The following is a 14,190-nucleotide window of genomic DNA, read 5'->3' on the forward strand; positions in this document are numbered from 1 at the left end:
TCAAACGATTCTCTCGAAAGAAGTCATCATGTGCTTAGCGAATATCTCAAACTATTCATTTCACGAGACGCGCAGTGGGATCAATGGTTAGAAATGGCCGCTTTTTTATATAATACATGGGTGCATGAAGCTACGCAACATACACCATATGAGTTAGTTTTCGGTAGGCTAGCACGCTTCCCGTTGAGCGATCCGTTAGAAGCAGAAGACAGACTCCCTGCGTATTCGGATTATATTATTGAATTGATTGCAATTAAATGGAGAGCTAAATATTACTATGATCGGAACGCAAATCCGCAAAATTTAAAAATCGGCGACTATATTTGGCTATTAACAGGAGGGAAAATTCATAAGTCAAAAGACCAATATGAAGGTCCTTATTCAGTAGTAGATATTCTACGCAATGGTAACATTAAAATACAATTAAAACCAAATAAATTTAAAGTAGTACATGTTAATCGCGTACGAATTTCATATATTGAGCCGAATCAAAAATTAGTATAAGGAAAAATATTATACTGTTTATATAAAATTTTGATTAATATTGTTATCTGTTAGTATAAGTTATTTAAAAGTAAATACAATAATCAGTATATTTTGGTTTTACTTATTATTTGATTAATTATATTAATTTCACTTAATCTTAGTAAGTAATTTTCTTGTGTTGGCTTATAAGAGCATTAATTAATGACTATCGTATAGAATTATTCGAGTTCCTCAAAGTTTATCTTATCAACAATCAATCTGAATTCAACAAAATTCATCAAGCGAACAACGTTTTAAAATTGAAATCTCGACATTGCTTCAAATTATATAAAATTTTGAAATTGGAAAAAAATGATAAAGCTAACGTGTTGTACATTTTCATCAATAATTTTAACATTCTTCTAAAACTAAACTGAACGTTGAATAGGCAAATGTTAAATATAATAGCAATTTTAAATACCATAATAAAATCGGCATGGTCAGCATAGTTATCCTGATACTGTATTAGTGGAAATAGACTACCAATAAAAGAAAAATCATCATCTAGACATTCCCTTTTTGTGCATATTTCTGCAAGTTCGTCAGTTGCACACATTACTGAAGAATCCTGAACGCATTAATATAGCGATACTTTTCATGATATTTTGCATGATTAGACGACGGAAATTTTCTTTTTATAAGTGCAACTCCCTGACACACCGTGTCGTAACCTCAATCCATCACGAACTTTTACAAAAATATCTTGGTTAATTATTAATACTATCAGAAATTCGTGTTATTTGTCTTAATACCACAACCAAATTCAATATCTGGTTGTACTTGAGTCAGAAAAAGAAATTCAATATACTCTTTGAGGTTATCAATAGTATGAATATTAGACAATCTCGAAACATAAAAATTTTTAACTATTGACTATAAATCGAAAATCGAAAAAAAAAAAATTTACGTTGTTCATGAGATAAAAAGAGATATTGTATTTTTCTAATTAATTATTAAAAATTTAGCACCTTTATAATGATCATTGAATAAACGAGCAGTTAAATTAGTGATAAAAATAATATATATATATATATATATATATATATATATATATATATATATATATATATATATATATATATATTATTTTTATCACTAATATATATATATATATATTCCGCGAAATCTATTTAACAAATTAATCTCGTTTCGGCTAGCGTTTAACCAATTTGGATACGATAACTGGATCCAAGCCCAGGGCTCTGCGACGATCGTACCTCTGGCATCACGCGCGACCATTGTGTTCTCTCACAAATGAAAGCCTTCGATCTACTCCAAAACAATAAGAGCACAAATTAATAAAAGAAAATACATATATAGAAGGAATCAATTGTTCGAGAAAGGAGTTAATGTACTTAATAAATACAACAGGAGCAAGGGCCGAGAATACGTACACCAGTGTTTTGCCATCTTATAAGATCAGATAATTCATCAAGAGTAAAACCACAGACTGCAGACCTCATGCATATTACTACAAACGGGAAGATGGCATGGCTCGTGACAAAATACCCACAAATTTGGGACAAATCCTATGGGCGAACAGCAGTCTGATGGCATACAATACGGGAAGGAATGCTAGAATCAAAAGAAAATAAAGAGCATTACTTTTAAAGTGTAAAAGAATAAAGAAATCATGCCAAATTTACCCCTATTCCTGAATTGGTAGGGTGTAGTACTACTCTAATTGCTTGACTCCATCCATTGCATAATTTTCAAAAGAACCAATAAAGCGCTGGAAAGAATTCATAGTGGTGCGAAGTCGGCGAACGAAGTAGATGCAAGGCAAGAGGGATTACTGTCACACTTTACTGCACACCGAAAAATCACGAAAAATCACAAGTCTTAAAACCGATCACCACAACGTGACAGCTATCGTACAACAGGCATAAGAAGAATTTAAAATGCGACTCTTGGAACTTTTCAACCAGAGGGATCAAGAGCTGCGAAGGAACTAATTGTCCGAGCTCAAAAAAATAAAACCTCAGAGACAAAATGGGAATGCCAAAGAAGAGAGGGGGTCGTTTAAAACAGAAAAGAACCAATCAATTCATTAGCGAAAACCCTGGTTACTCCACCGCGCTTGAAGGAACGCAGAAGAAAAGTTAAGAGGGAGGAGCATGTATTGCGGCGCTCGGGGTCGAGCTTCGAGTAACCCGAGTCTGTGCCGTTATCGCGAGGGTAAGGACACAAGGCCAGCCTAAGGAATGTGTCAGAATGATATTATTATGCGTAAAAGTGTTTATGCGTGTGTATACCTGTGTCAATGTTATGTATACCTAACAAATTACTTCTTAATTAAGTTACATTAATACATTTTTATTATAAGGATTCAAAATTTTATCACGATGAAATATTATTAAAATTTAAATGAATAAAAATTACGTGCATAATGGTATTAGAACCCTAGTCAGTAGACTCTTCCTTCGATTAATTAATGATTCCTAAATTTTCTTGAATAAAATAATGAACGAATCGCTAAATTCTTCTGACCACAAGAATCCTTCTGTTTCACAGATGGCGTCGATCCCGAAAGAATCCGAGTTCGAAAAGGCCCTGATGCTTCCATTGAGACACGAATCATACGTAACCCTCATGCGAAACGAGATAACTACTGGAAACGGGCAAAGAATTAAGGATCGGATTACCGAAAATATAGCCATGGATTCGCTTGTGAAGACTGCAATAATCGAAGCAGCGGCAAGAGAGTCGGATTTAGAAATAGCGAAGTATTGTCTCAGAGCTTTTTCTAAAGTAACCGGGCTACGCTTATGCTCGGCACTATACTGGGCAATACGAGCCAAAAATAAGGAAATTATAGATATCTTGTTGAATTATGACGTGAATAACCATTTGGCATATCCATTTCATTCGCTAATAATTTACATGACGATTCAAGAGGGACGATACGACATTTTAAGAAAACTGATTAAATCAGGAATTAGTATCGAGATGGGCAAAATTTGGAGTTATAAATCATTGGTCGAAGTCGCCCGTCTAAAAGATAAAAGCTGGTTAAAAACATTGATCAATCGGAATTGCGGTGAATAGCGCTGATCACGAAGGGAAGACCGTACTATACGATACCCTACAGAGAAATGATTATAAAGCCCTAAAGCTGCTATTGGACGCAGGTGCGAGTGTGAATGATCATGAGTATTTGAGGTTAGCTTGTTATTGCAAACCGAAAATTCTGAGGATGATGATCGATCATTCTAAAGAAATGAATCAGTCAATAACGTCCCGAATCAATTTAGTGACAATGGCTGCTTGCGCCGAATATGAATATTCGGTGAATAATACAGTAATGCTTTTAGAAGAGGGATTATCTGCAAATTCTTGCAGCATAACAGGTGAATTTGCCATTGAATGCGCAGTACGTCACGAAAACACTGCTACGCTAGCAATACTCATTGGTGAAGGGGCGATTATAGATGTGCCAATCCACACGGGAGAAAAGCTATTTTTCCTCGCTGTCAAGACGGGAAATAATATCTCTCTTAAATTACTTCTAAAAGAAAGAAATATAGATCTTAATAGTCGGAATCAAGAGGGCAATACCGTACTTTATCTTGCATATTTAAATAACAATTATATGCAGACGAAGCAATTAATCGAATATGGAGCATTACTATATCCTCCAGGTGAATTGTTTCGTTATTTTTATCCAGATAAGGTATCTGAAGCAGCTGCGAAATGCGTTCTACCGCAATTGATACGAGACTCGTTGGCGGGACGGACCATAAATGCAGAAGATATCCGCACTATCGAAGAGCATTACCCCAACAACTATGAGGATTACATGAAATCCTGTCAAGAATGGCTTCGAATTAAAGAAACACGCATCTTTTGAGAAATTTCGTGTACAGACTTAGTAGAAAAAACAACGGAAACACTACTTAAATTATCCAAACCAAAAATACCATTTCAACATATCAGAGCTTATCGAATTCAAAAGCGCTTCCCTATTTTCCATTTGGACATTTCACAAGAGCTGGGAAAATTATTAAAAAAAGAGCGAATTGGATAGGCCGTGAGAAAAGGCTTCAAAATGTTAATTTCAATACTTCCTGACCTTGTTATTAATTAATTGCTTATCATTTAGCCTTAGAATAAAGACGAATCATATTACTCCATACACTTCCTTATATTCTAATATGTGCGTTCGTACAATTATACAAAAAAAATAATAATAATGAAATTAGGAAATATTAGTTTTAACAAATTACGTATCATTTAGTCTTAAGAATAATTATAATTCAATATGTACGTATACATTTATTAAGAATAATAATAAAATAATAAAAATAAAAAAGAAAAATGATAAGGGCTCAAGTTTAGTATAAAATAAGGTAAAATTTATCAATTGATCAAACCTTTTCCCTCCTTTTTCCACAGTACAAGATGCCCAATTACCGACAAATGTTGAGAATGGCCAGGATGTCGATAACACCAGGGAATAACGAAGAATCACGGAGATTATTGACATAACTTTCACCATCCATGTTACCAACAGAAATGGCATTAATAATTTATCAATGTATCTTGTGACGAGACACGAGTCTCGCACATGTAAATACGTGTGAAGGTGGCTGCAATAGACGCGGCATGCACAGCGAGCGCGCGCGCAACGAACAAAAGGCGAAGCCGCACGACACGGATTGAGCGCGCGTGCGCAAGATCCGCAAGGCGAGTACGCACAAGCACGGAGCGCGGCAGCCAGCGAGCGACTGAGCGGCGCACGCGATGTGCCGTAAACGCACCTATAAATATCCGCGACGCGCACCTTCATAAGGCGGATCGTGCGGCGCAACGGGCAGTTCTACTCGAGCTCCACTCTGGGTAGTATCGTGCGCACACGAGCCTCGTCTACGTAAGCACACGTGGGCGTCACCCGGTGCCACCGTAAAATCCTAACCTACATTCCGACATATTGCTGCCTCCCTCTGCAACTGTGAGCCCACAGGGTTGAGGGAGTAACAATAGTTCCGCCGGCGATTCGCCCGGTCGTGCGCTCAGGTCCTGGTGAAACTAAGGTTAATTCCTAACCTCCATAGCCAGCCTTACGCCGACATCTCACGACTCGCTTTATCTCTGTGTGCACACAGGATAAAGAGAAGAACGAGACGAGCGACGAAGATTTGTGCAGCCGTGCGCTCACGACCCCACAAATCCGAGGGATAACCCCAAAATACTGTGACACGGTCGGAATCGTTGTTAAACGACACATTCGGATCGGCGGAGCCGTGCGCACACGACTCCACCGTACCGAATGAATTCCTAACCTCAAAACCCGCCACCGACCCGTCATACCGCCACCGAACCGATACACCGCAGCCGCGTCCGCCGAATCATTATTGTAACGAAATCGCGTATATATTCTTGTAAATTGTTAACCGCGTAAGTTTAAACAATTCTAATTGTCAAGGCGAAGTCTCTTGGGGAAAGATAAACCGTTACAATCTTAATGGACCAGACAGAACTCACAGAATATTGGCTTGACTCTTTATTTAACCTTCGATTTTTACGACATTACACTTGGGGAGGTACTAATTTGCTTCATCTGGCAGTAGAATCAGGGAATACTAAAAGCGTGGAACTGTTACTTAAAAGGGGTATTTATCCCATTGACGCTACTGATAGTTGGGGACAACATGCGCTTTTGATTGCTTATAGAATTAATAATTATGATAAAATGATTTTGTTAATGCAATATGAAGCGAAACTGTATCCCTCGGGAAGTTACGTTCGGTATATAAGTCAACGACACTTATCTGGAATCACTTCTCAATTAATAATTCTTTGTTTGGCACGAGAAGTTTCAGAAAAAAGGTTTGTAAATCGCGATGATTTACAGGCAATGAAAAATTATCATCCTGACGCGTATCAACAGTTCAAAGATTCTAAATCCGAATGGCAAAAATTGACTCAGACAACATCTTACGATAAAATCACTTATCGCGATTTAATAGAACGTCTAATTCGAAGTTTTTTGAGTACCATTCGAACGTACCGCCACAGAAAATTCGAAAAGGAAGATCCTAACGTATTATTTCCATTATACGGTCCGACGCTTGAACAAGTCTTAGGAAATATTAAAGAATTAAGAAAGCAGTGGGCATTGAGGGAACAAATTTTATTCCATTACCCATAATCGAACAAATTTCGTATTATCTATGCGAAAATTAATAAAATTAAGTTCAATAAATATATAGAAGAAGAAAAAAGGAAAGATGGAAAGAATAGTGACAGATTAATAATATTTAAGAATAAAGTGTTGTATTACAACCACTAGGCCAAAGGTACTTTGAAACGCCACCGCACTCATTGACATACTCTTGTCATCGAGGCGCTATCGTATGTACCGAGCTATCCTTGTCATCGAAACGTTATCACGCTTGTGACATATGTTTGTCATCAAGGCACTACTGCGTCAATATATACTTGTCATCAGAGTCTTACTGTGCTCAATGATCAAGGCAACGTTACGCTCATCGGAGCGCACCAATTTAACCGTTATAATTAATTATAAGTATATAAGTGTGTCAACTTGATTTTCAAGCCTTGCACACCTATTCTCACACTGGCATAGTCCGATTAGTTCCTCTCTCAGTATCCTACAGATCGCCAACTTCATCGAAAAATGCGTACCTGGTTCGAGTTTACATTTTCGTGTCAACAAGAAAGGATTCACATCATACGACTAAAGATCTGGCGCAAGGATAGGAAGGACGTGAAGAAATTTCTACGGATATTAGCAAGATTCTTGACAATGGAAGAAATGTGTACAATTATCGAAGATGCCGTCATTGTTCGAGATGAAGAGATAGCGAGGTATAGCATCGAAGTGTACCCACGAAGATCAACATTACGGCTAGCGGAAGCTATGTCCGAAGAAATAATCTTACTACTGCTGAAGTCTAAAGTTGATTGGTCTCAACCGTCTGGTTTCTGGCGAATTCCAACGATATTCGCCGCTGTATATTATAAACGACTGGATATATTAGAAAGATTAGCAAAACTCGTAGTAAATCCTGAAGCGAGCCCTATCTGGTTATGTTCTACACTATGTCAAGCCACCAGATACAATGATGTACAATACGTGCAACTACTCGTCAAGGCCGTAATTAAAGCCAAATGTTTAGACCGAGTCGGAGTCACAGCCATGAAATTCGCCATAGAAAGAAATAATTTATCAGTAGTTCAAATGCTACTGGATATGGGAGTTGATGCAGATTTCAGAGATTATTATAACAATAATCTCTTGGAGCTAGCTTGTGCCTCTAACTCCGAGATTTTACGAATGATACTAAAACGTATAGAATATCCATTAACGTCGAGACCAGTACTGTTGGAAAAAGCTGCTGGAGCATCTTATCTAAACTCTCGACGAAATGTAAAGTTACTATTGAACAAGGAAGTGTCAATCAACTCGCCGACCACTAATGGGAGATATCCGATAGAAGCAGCCATAAGAGAACATAATGATGATACTCTTGACCTTTTATTGCAACAAGGAGCCGACGTGGAATTAATCACGGTAGATGATAAAGGAATTCTGCATTCTGCAGTAGAATTCGGCAGTGTATTAGCAGTGCGGGCGATTTTAGAGAAAACTTCAGATGTTAACAAGAGGGATAGTAACGGAGACACCGCTTTGAGGTGCGTTCATCAATGACAGCATTGTATGATTGGAATTATTGTTTGAGAAAAGAGAGTTGATATATCCTCCAGGTGACGAAATGCAGTACTTCTCTGATGAATGACTACCTTGGGTAGCCATGCCATTATTCCTTCGACACCTAGCTCGAGAAATAACAATAAAAAACGATAATAAAGACATACAAGTATTAAAAAAATACTGTCCATGTATCTATATTAAATACATACGAGCTCGTCAAGAGTAGGAATTTATGAGTGATATATGAGTATCCTACATAGCAGCAGGGGTAACATATAAGGACCTAATAGAGCGATCGTCTGAGTCACTTCTACGAGTATCGAAGTCATGTTCATTCCGCCAGAACGATAAGAAAAATAACAATCGGAGATTTCCCTTTTATAATGGAATTATATCCCCAAGCCATTGATAGATAATTTGAAAAAATAACTTAGTGTGAAGAGAAGCAGAGTGAACTGAGGGTTGATACTTTTGATCAAGTCGCCAGTCTTATATTAGAAAATATAGCCTATTATTTAAGTCTATTCCATATAGATTAAAGAAACAATAGAAAGAGAATACACCTATATCATAGCCACGAATTGACAATCACCATTGACGGACACATATTTTTTTGTTACTACAGTGACAAGGATCAATAGAATGCCTTCCATCCACAGAAACCACAAACTAAGAGGGGATTCAACTCATCGAGAAATAGCGAGCACCCACCAGCAACTCGTAGTACGGCTAACTTGGAACAGCCAAATCGATCGTCGAGCACTCAAGTCAAGAAGGTCAAGTGCAATAGAGAAGAGAGAGGCAAACAAGATCCAGATTAAAGGGCTGAAGGTTGAAAATAAGGAAGAGTTCCTCAGGACATACATCCAGTTAATGAAAGAAGAAGCATTGACTCAACTTTTAAAACTGAACCTTTTATTCATCATCATGCTGCTGAATAACGTCGCTTTGGGAATGACAGGAAATAATATACAAGGAAGAGGAATATCGATCAATCAATTTTTAGAACCCGAATTATTAGAATCACTCGCTAACAATACTTGGAATCACATTTGGGGAAAATTTCTCACATTCTGCACCACAAGTGCAGGGATATTAGGAATTATCTTGATAATCAGACTAATCAAATTACTAATCAATACAATCTTGCACGGTTATGCACGTTATAATATATACGGTTGGTCTATCCATCTTCTAGGATCATTATGGAACTCGGTGACACAAATATTACTACACTTGGGTAACAAAAAACCGGAGAAGTCAAAATCTTCTAAACGCCAATCAAACGAAGAAAACCCTCCCAATAATCTCAACGCGCCAATTTACGACGACGTTGAAGAAAGATCCATTAATCTAGAGTCGGGGGCAACAGCACGTAGAACGCTTTAAAAATCAGCAAAGCCAAGATATCGTACGAAGAAGTTCTGGAGAAAAGAATCGACAAAATATGTAGTAAACAACGCGATGAAGAAAGCGTTCAAGCACTTTATTATAGAGTCAGAAACCTTCGCGATAAACACAGAACAATGCTAGTTCAAGCGCGTGAAAAATATAAAGAATTATTCAAAACAAAAACAAGTACCGAAGAATTTGCCATTACCGGGTATATACTAGGAATTAAAGGGGATATTAAACAATATTTGCGACCCCGTGCAATTATAGAAATTTAACCGAAGCAGTAAATCACGCTGTGAAAATAGAATATAGAGTAAAGAAACTTAAACTTCCAGCTATCATAGAAGCAAACAAAAATTTAAACAAATTCTAGATTCAAAAAAGAAAACAAAATTTGATTTTTGTGAGATTTATTACTAAACGTGAGAGAGAAAGAGGGAGAGAGAGAGAGAGAGAGAGAGAGAGCACTCTCACACACACATACACACACTGGACTTGAAAAGTATTTTTATTGACCGATTCAGAAAATTTCACAAAGAAAGTATCAAGGTAGTTTTACCTTAAAATGCATCCCTTATAAGCTATAAATCATAAAAGAAGTGAAGAAATCGCACTGAAATTTGTATAGGTCGGGTACGACATGTAGAACATATAACATACAGTTTGTGCAAAAATTAAAATTTTCATCTTTGATTTCACAGACATTATATATATATATATATATATATATATATATATATATATATATATATATATATATATATATATATATATATATATAATCCTTGCCAAATTCTTAGGCTTATGCAAATATATAGTCCCTTAGTAATGTAGCAGTTATCGCTTATCTCTGTCTTTGTCTAAGTCTTAAAGGATGCGTAATAAGATCTCAAATCTTAATTACCAACATTTGTCAAGGCGAATGTTTTAGGTGTACGTATGTCGACGACTTTTCAGCCTCGGAACACTTGCTCTTGTCGTGTCGTAATATTACATATTCTTGCTGTAACATTACATATACTCTACTGCGTGTGGATGTAATAGACACATCGCCTCCTGTGAATCTATGCGTGAACTCCTTTTCTTGACTTCGCGGCTTCTTCTCTTTTCTGTCCCTTTTTCCATTTGTGAACGTCATTCTTATCGTTACTTCGTTGTTGTATTATTAATTGGTAGGGAGTATTTCTTCTTGCTGTCGATGAATTATTTGTACTATTCAGATTTTATTTTCTCTCTCTCTCTCTCTCTCTCTCTCTCTCTCTCTCTCTCTCTCTCTCGCTCACACACACACACACACACATACGTACACAAGTTTATACATATTATTGCAAAATTTGGTTTTTAATGAAGAAATAGTAAGTTACTAGGGGTTTTCGAGATTGCTCATAACGAATCTGTTATCAGATTTGCAATATAAATTGTTTAAACAAGTTTATGTTAAATATAAAATTATTTCGTTGTACGAAAATCTTGCATATTTATAAGAATTATTTATATATTATAAGAACATGTCGACATACACTATGAGTTTCAATACGACGACACATAATGGAAGAGGGGCAAGGAATAAATCTAAAACTAAATTGTACCTATGCACCAACCCGCAAAATTTAATAAGCAAAAATTTTTTCACAAGAATCCGTCAGTACATCAGAGAAAGTCAAGGATAGGTGAGGATGAAATAGTTAAACCCACCTTTCCTACACATCAAAAGTTCTGATACATTGGCGCATCGAAGGGATGCAGACAAAGGCGCGTGTTATATCTAAAACTAAAACATACATATCTTATACATCATAAGGTCCAATACGATGGCACATTGGACAAAGGTTGTAATGTCCCACGTTTATACTATTAAATTATATACTAGCAAAAAACGCTCGCTTTTTGTTTTTCTAAAATCTTGGAAATACGAACAGATGTTTACGCGTACTTCGTCGTACTCATGCGATTGCACCGCCAACCTTAAAATCTAATTGTGCATAAAACTTTTTAAATAAAGCTTGCAAATGAAAAACCAAGTCTGTAGCGCCGTAGTGTTAAGTTTAATGAATCGTTCTACATAAAAAAAAATTCGATCGGACGTTTTGTTTTTCTAGAAGTTTGAAAATACAAAATACTGCGTGGTGGATTTGCGAAGCTTTTGCACCAACATACCCTTAATTATTTAATGTGTCATTATTAAATATAATGTTAAATATTAGATGTACACTCGATGGTAGTTAATTCTCGTGCAACGTTTTTTAAATGCTCTAATAAGATTGCCAGATTGATAAATTCTAACCAATCAAAAGCACGACTTTGCCATAAGAATTAATTACTGCCAAGTATAAATAAATATATTCAATACAGTCAACATTCTATAAAAGTAGTTATAGCTACTACTAAATACACAGGACTGGCTTTAAAATTATCGAATAAAATAGAAATGAATTTGGAATATTAAAAAATGTTTTTAAATTTTTTGTAATTATTTGATGACAGAATTAATTATACTAACAAAATTGTGAGATTATAACAATCATAACATTTATATTCTGTACTAAAATGTAATACATAATACGATATTTACTTTTATATTAACTGATAACGATATATTCAATCCCTAACGAAAAAAAAATGTAAACAATTGGAAAAAAACGTTATGAACTACAGATAATAGCAGAAAAATGTCGGAATTGAGACACAGATAACAGTAATCTTTTGTTGTATTCAGTTTTATTTAGTTTGCTAGATACTTCAGTTGGATTTCTTTTTTTTTTCAGGTATAAAATTTTACAATTTAGAAAATAAATAAAAAAAAAAATGAATACAACAGCCAATAACTATTAATAAGTGAAGACAACAGTTTTTTCATAGTTCAAAGCAGTTTTCTTCATTTTATATTTGCTGTCTTCTACGTTTACTAGTTTGTTCCCAAGCAAAACAGCTATCTTCGGATTTCTACACAATTTTCTTAACTTTTTTAAAAACACGCCTTTAATAACATAAAATAGAAAATTAACTTTTGAAAAGTAAAAGGTTGATATATTCCGCAACGAAATAACAGATAAAATAGAACTGAGATCAATCAACCAAAGTCAAGTTTATTATATTTAATCATAATAAAGCAACAAAATTTGTTTTGGTCAATGAAGGGCTTACTTAACTTAAAGTTGAATTTCATACTGATCAATTACGAAGAACTCTCAAGATACTCACTACGTAACATGCCATGACCCTTTCATTGTACTTACGGTGTTTTTATGACGTTATAATACGTAAAAAGAAAATTTTAGTTGTTCACCAATAAACAACATGCAACAGTCATAGCAAGTTACGAAGTAAGTATCTTGAGAGTTTTTAAGTAAATACTTCTATAGGCTCGACGGGTACACATTTTAGCGGGGAGTGAATCGGCGAGCGGCGACCGTCACGGCGGCGCGACAGACCGATCGTTACGAAAGTAGCGGCATCTCTTTTCCCCCACCACGCACTCTTTGCCGCGCATGTTAGCATGCTCGCACAGCTCAGCTCTTCACTTACATATCAGCAGCACTTATTTACACACGCTGCAACCGGCTATCGGATTTTCTAGGATTTCGGACGCGCTAATATAGCGGTACCTTTTCATGGTACTTCAATTTTTTTGCGTCAACTAGACGATGTGACTTTTTTAATATACGCAAAACGTTTGCAGGTAAACATTATTGACTTATTGCAATAAACATTATTACTGTATGACACGCCCTAACGTAAACCTCGATTTACCGCACCCTTGTGCAAAAATGCACTCTTTAAATTTTGGATTACGCACGATATGTCATACAATATCGTACGACACTATTATTCTTATTATATTTTCTTTATTCGTATTATATCTTGCCTATCCTAAATTTACTAGTTAATCAATGATTACTTCATCAAAGATTTTTTAACTCTCTGTCAATGTTGCGATTAAGTTGGAAAAATAAGAAAATAGCGGCGATTTTCGCATCAAAATCACTAAATTGAAAAATTATAAAAATTTATCAAAAAAGTCACAAATAAATGTATTCTTGTAAATTAGTACTTTGCAATCAACGAAGACGCATTTGAATTTGCGTCGAAGACTAATTCATTTCAGTTGTGCCGCGAAGACTATATTATATATATTTTGAACTCTTGCGTCGAAGACTATAAGGTACATTTGCAGTGCGCTGCGAAGACTAGTACATTTCTCACTTTGTATACGTTTGATGCTCTGGCAACAAAACTATTCAAAATTTTCCAAAATTTCACACCATCTATTTAAGTCATCACTTCTATCGGCTGTCCCCGAGACAGCCACATTTTTCTAATTGATCAGTATATAACTTAACGTAGGTAAAGTAAGCCCTTTATCAACCAAAAAAATGTTGTTGCTTTATTATGATTAAATATAATAAACTGGACTTTGGTTGATTGATCTCATTTCTTTTTCATGTGTTAGTTCGTTGCGGAATATATTGAACTTGCCTAACCTTATACATTTTAAGAGTTAATTTTTTGAGATTTTAGTCCTTTTTAGTAAATTTTGTTAGGTATTTCATATTTCTCCTAAAAATAAAATATAAGCATTCTTAGCTCTCTTT

At 35.6% G+C, this 14,190-nt stretch overlaps 1 protein-coding gene across 1 annotated transcript; it reads left to right on the plus strand.

Moving 5' to 3' along the window:
• Positions 1-7,165: 7,165 nt before the first annotated feature.
• LOC103315931 (putative ankyrin repeat protein RF_0381) lies at positions 7,166-8,200 on the plus strand. The gene has a single exon (XM_008207116.1). The coding sequence runs from the start codon at positions 7,166-7,168 to the stop codon at positions 8,198-8,200; it is 1,035 nt and encodes a 344-aa protein (XP_008205338.1).
• The last annotated feature ends 5,990 nt before the right edge of the window (positions 8,201-14,190 follow it).

Source organism: Nasonia vitripennis (assembly GCF_009193385.2).
Source record: "Nasonia vitripennis strain AsymCx chromosome 5 unlocalized genomic scaffold, Nvit_psr_1.1 chr5_random0004, whole genome shotgun sequence".
Classification (NCBI taxonomy): domain Eukaryota; kingdom Metazoa; phylum Arthropoda; class Insecta; order Hymenoptera; family Pteromalidae; genus Nasonia; species Nasonia vitripennis.

Bases quoted from the DNA above. Each gene is read 5' to 3' on its own strand.
- LOC103315931 (XM_008207116.1), top strand. From the start codon at position 7,166: ATGCGTACCTGGTTCGAGTTTACATTTTCGTGTCAACAAGAAAGGATT.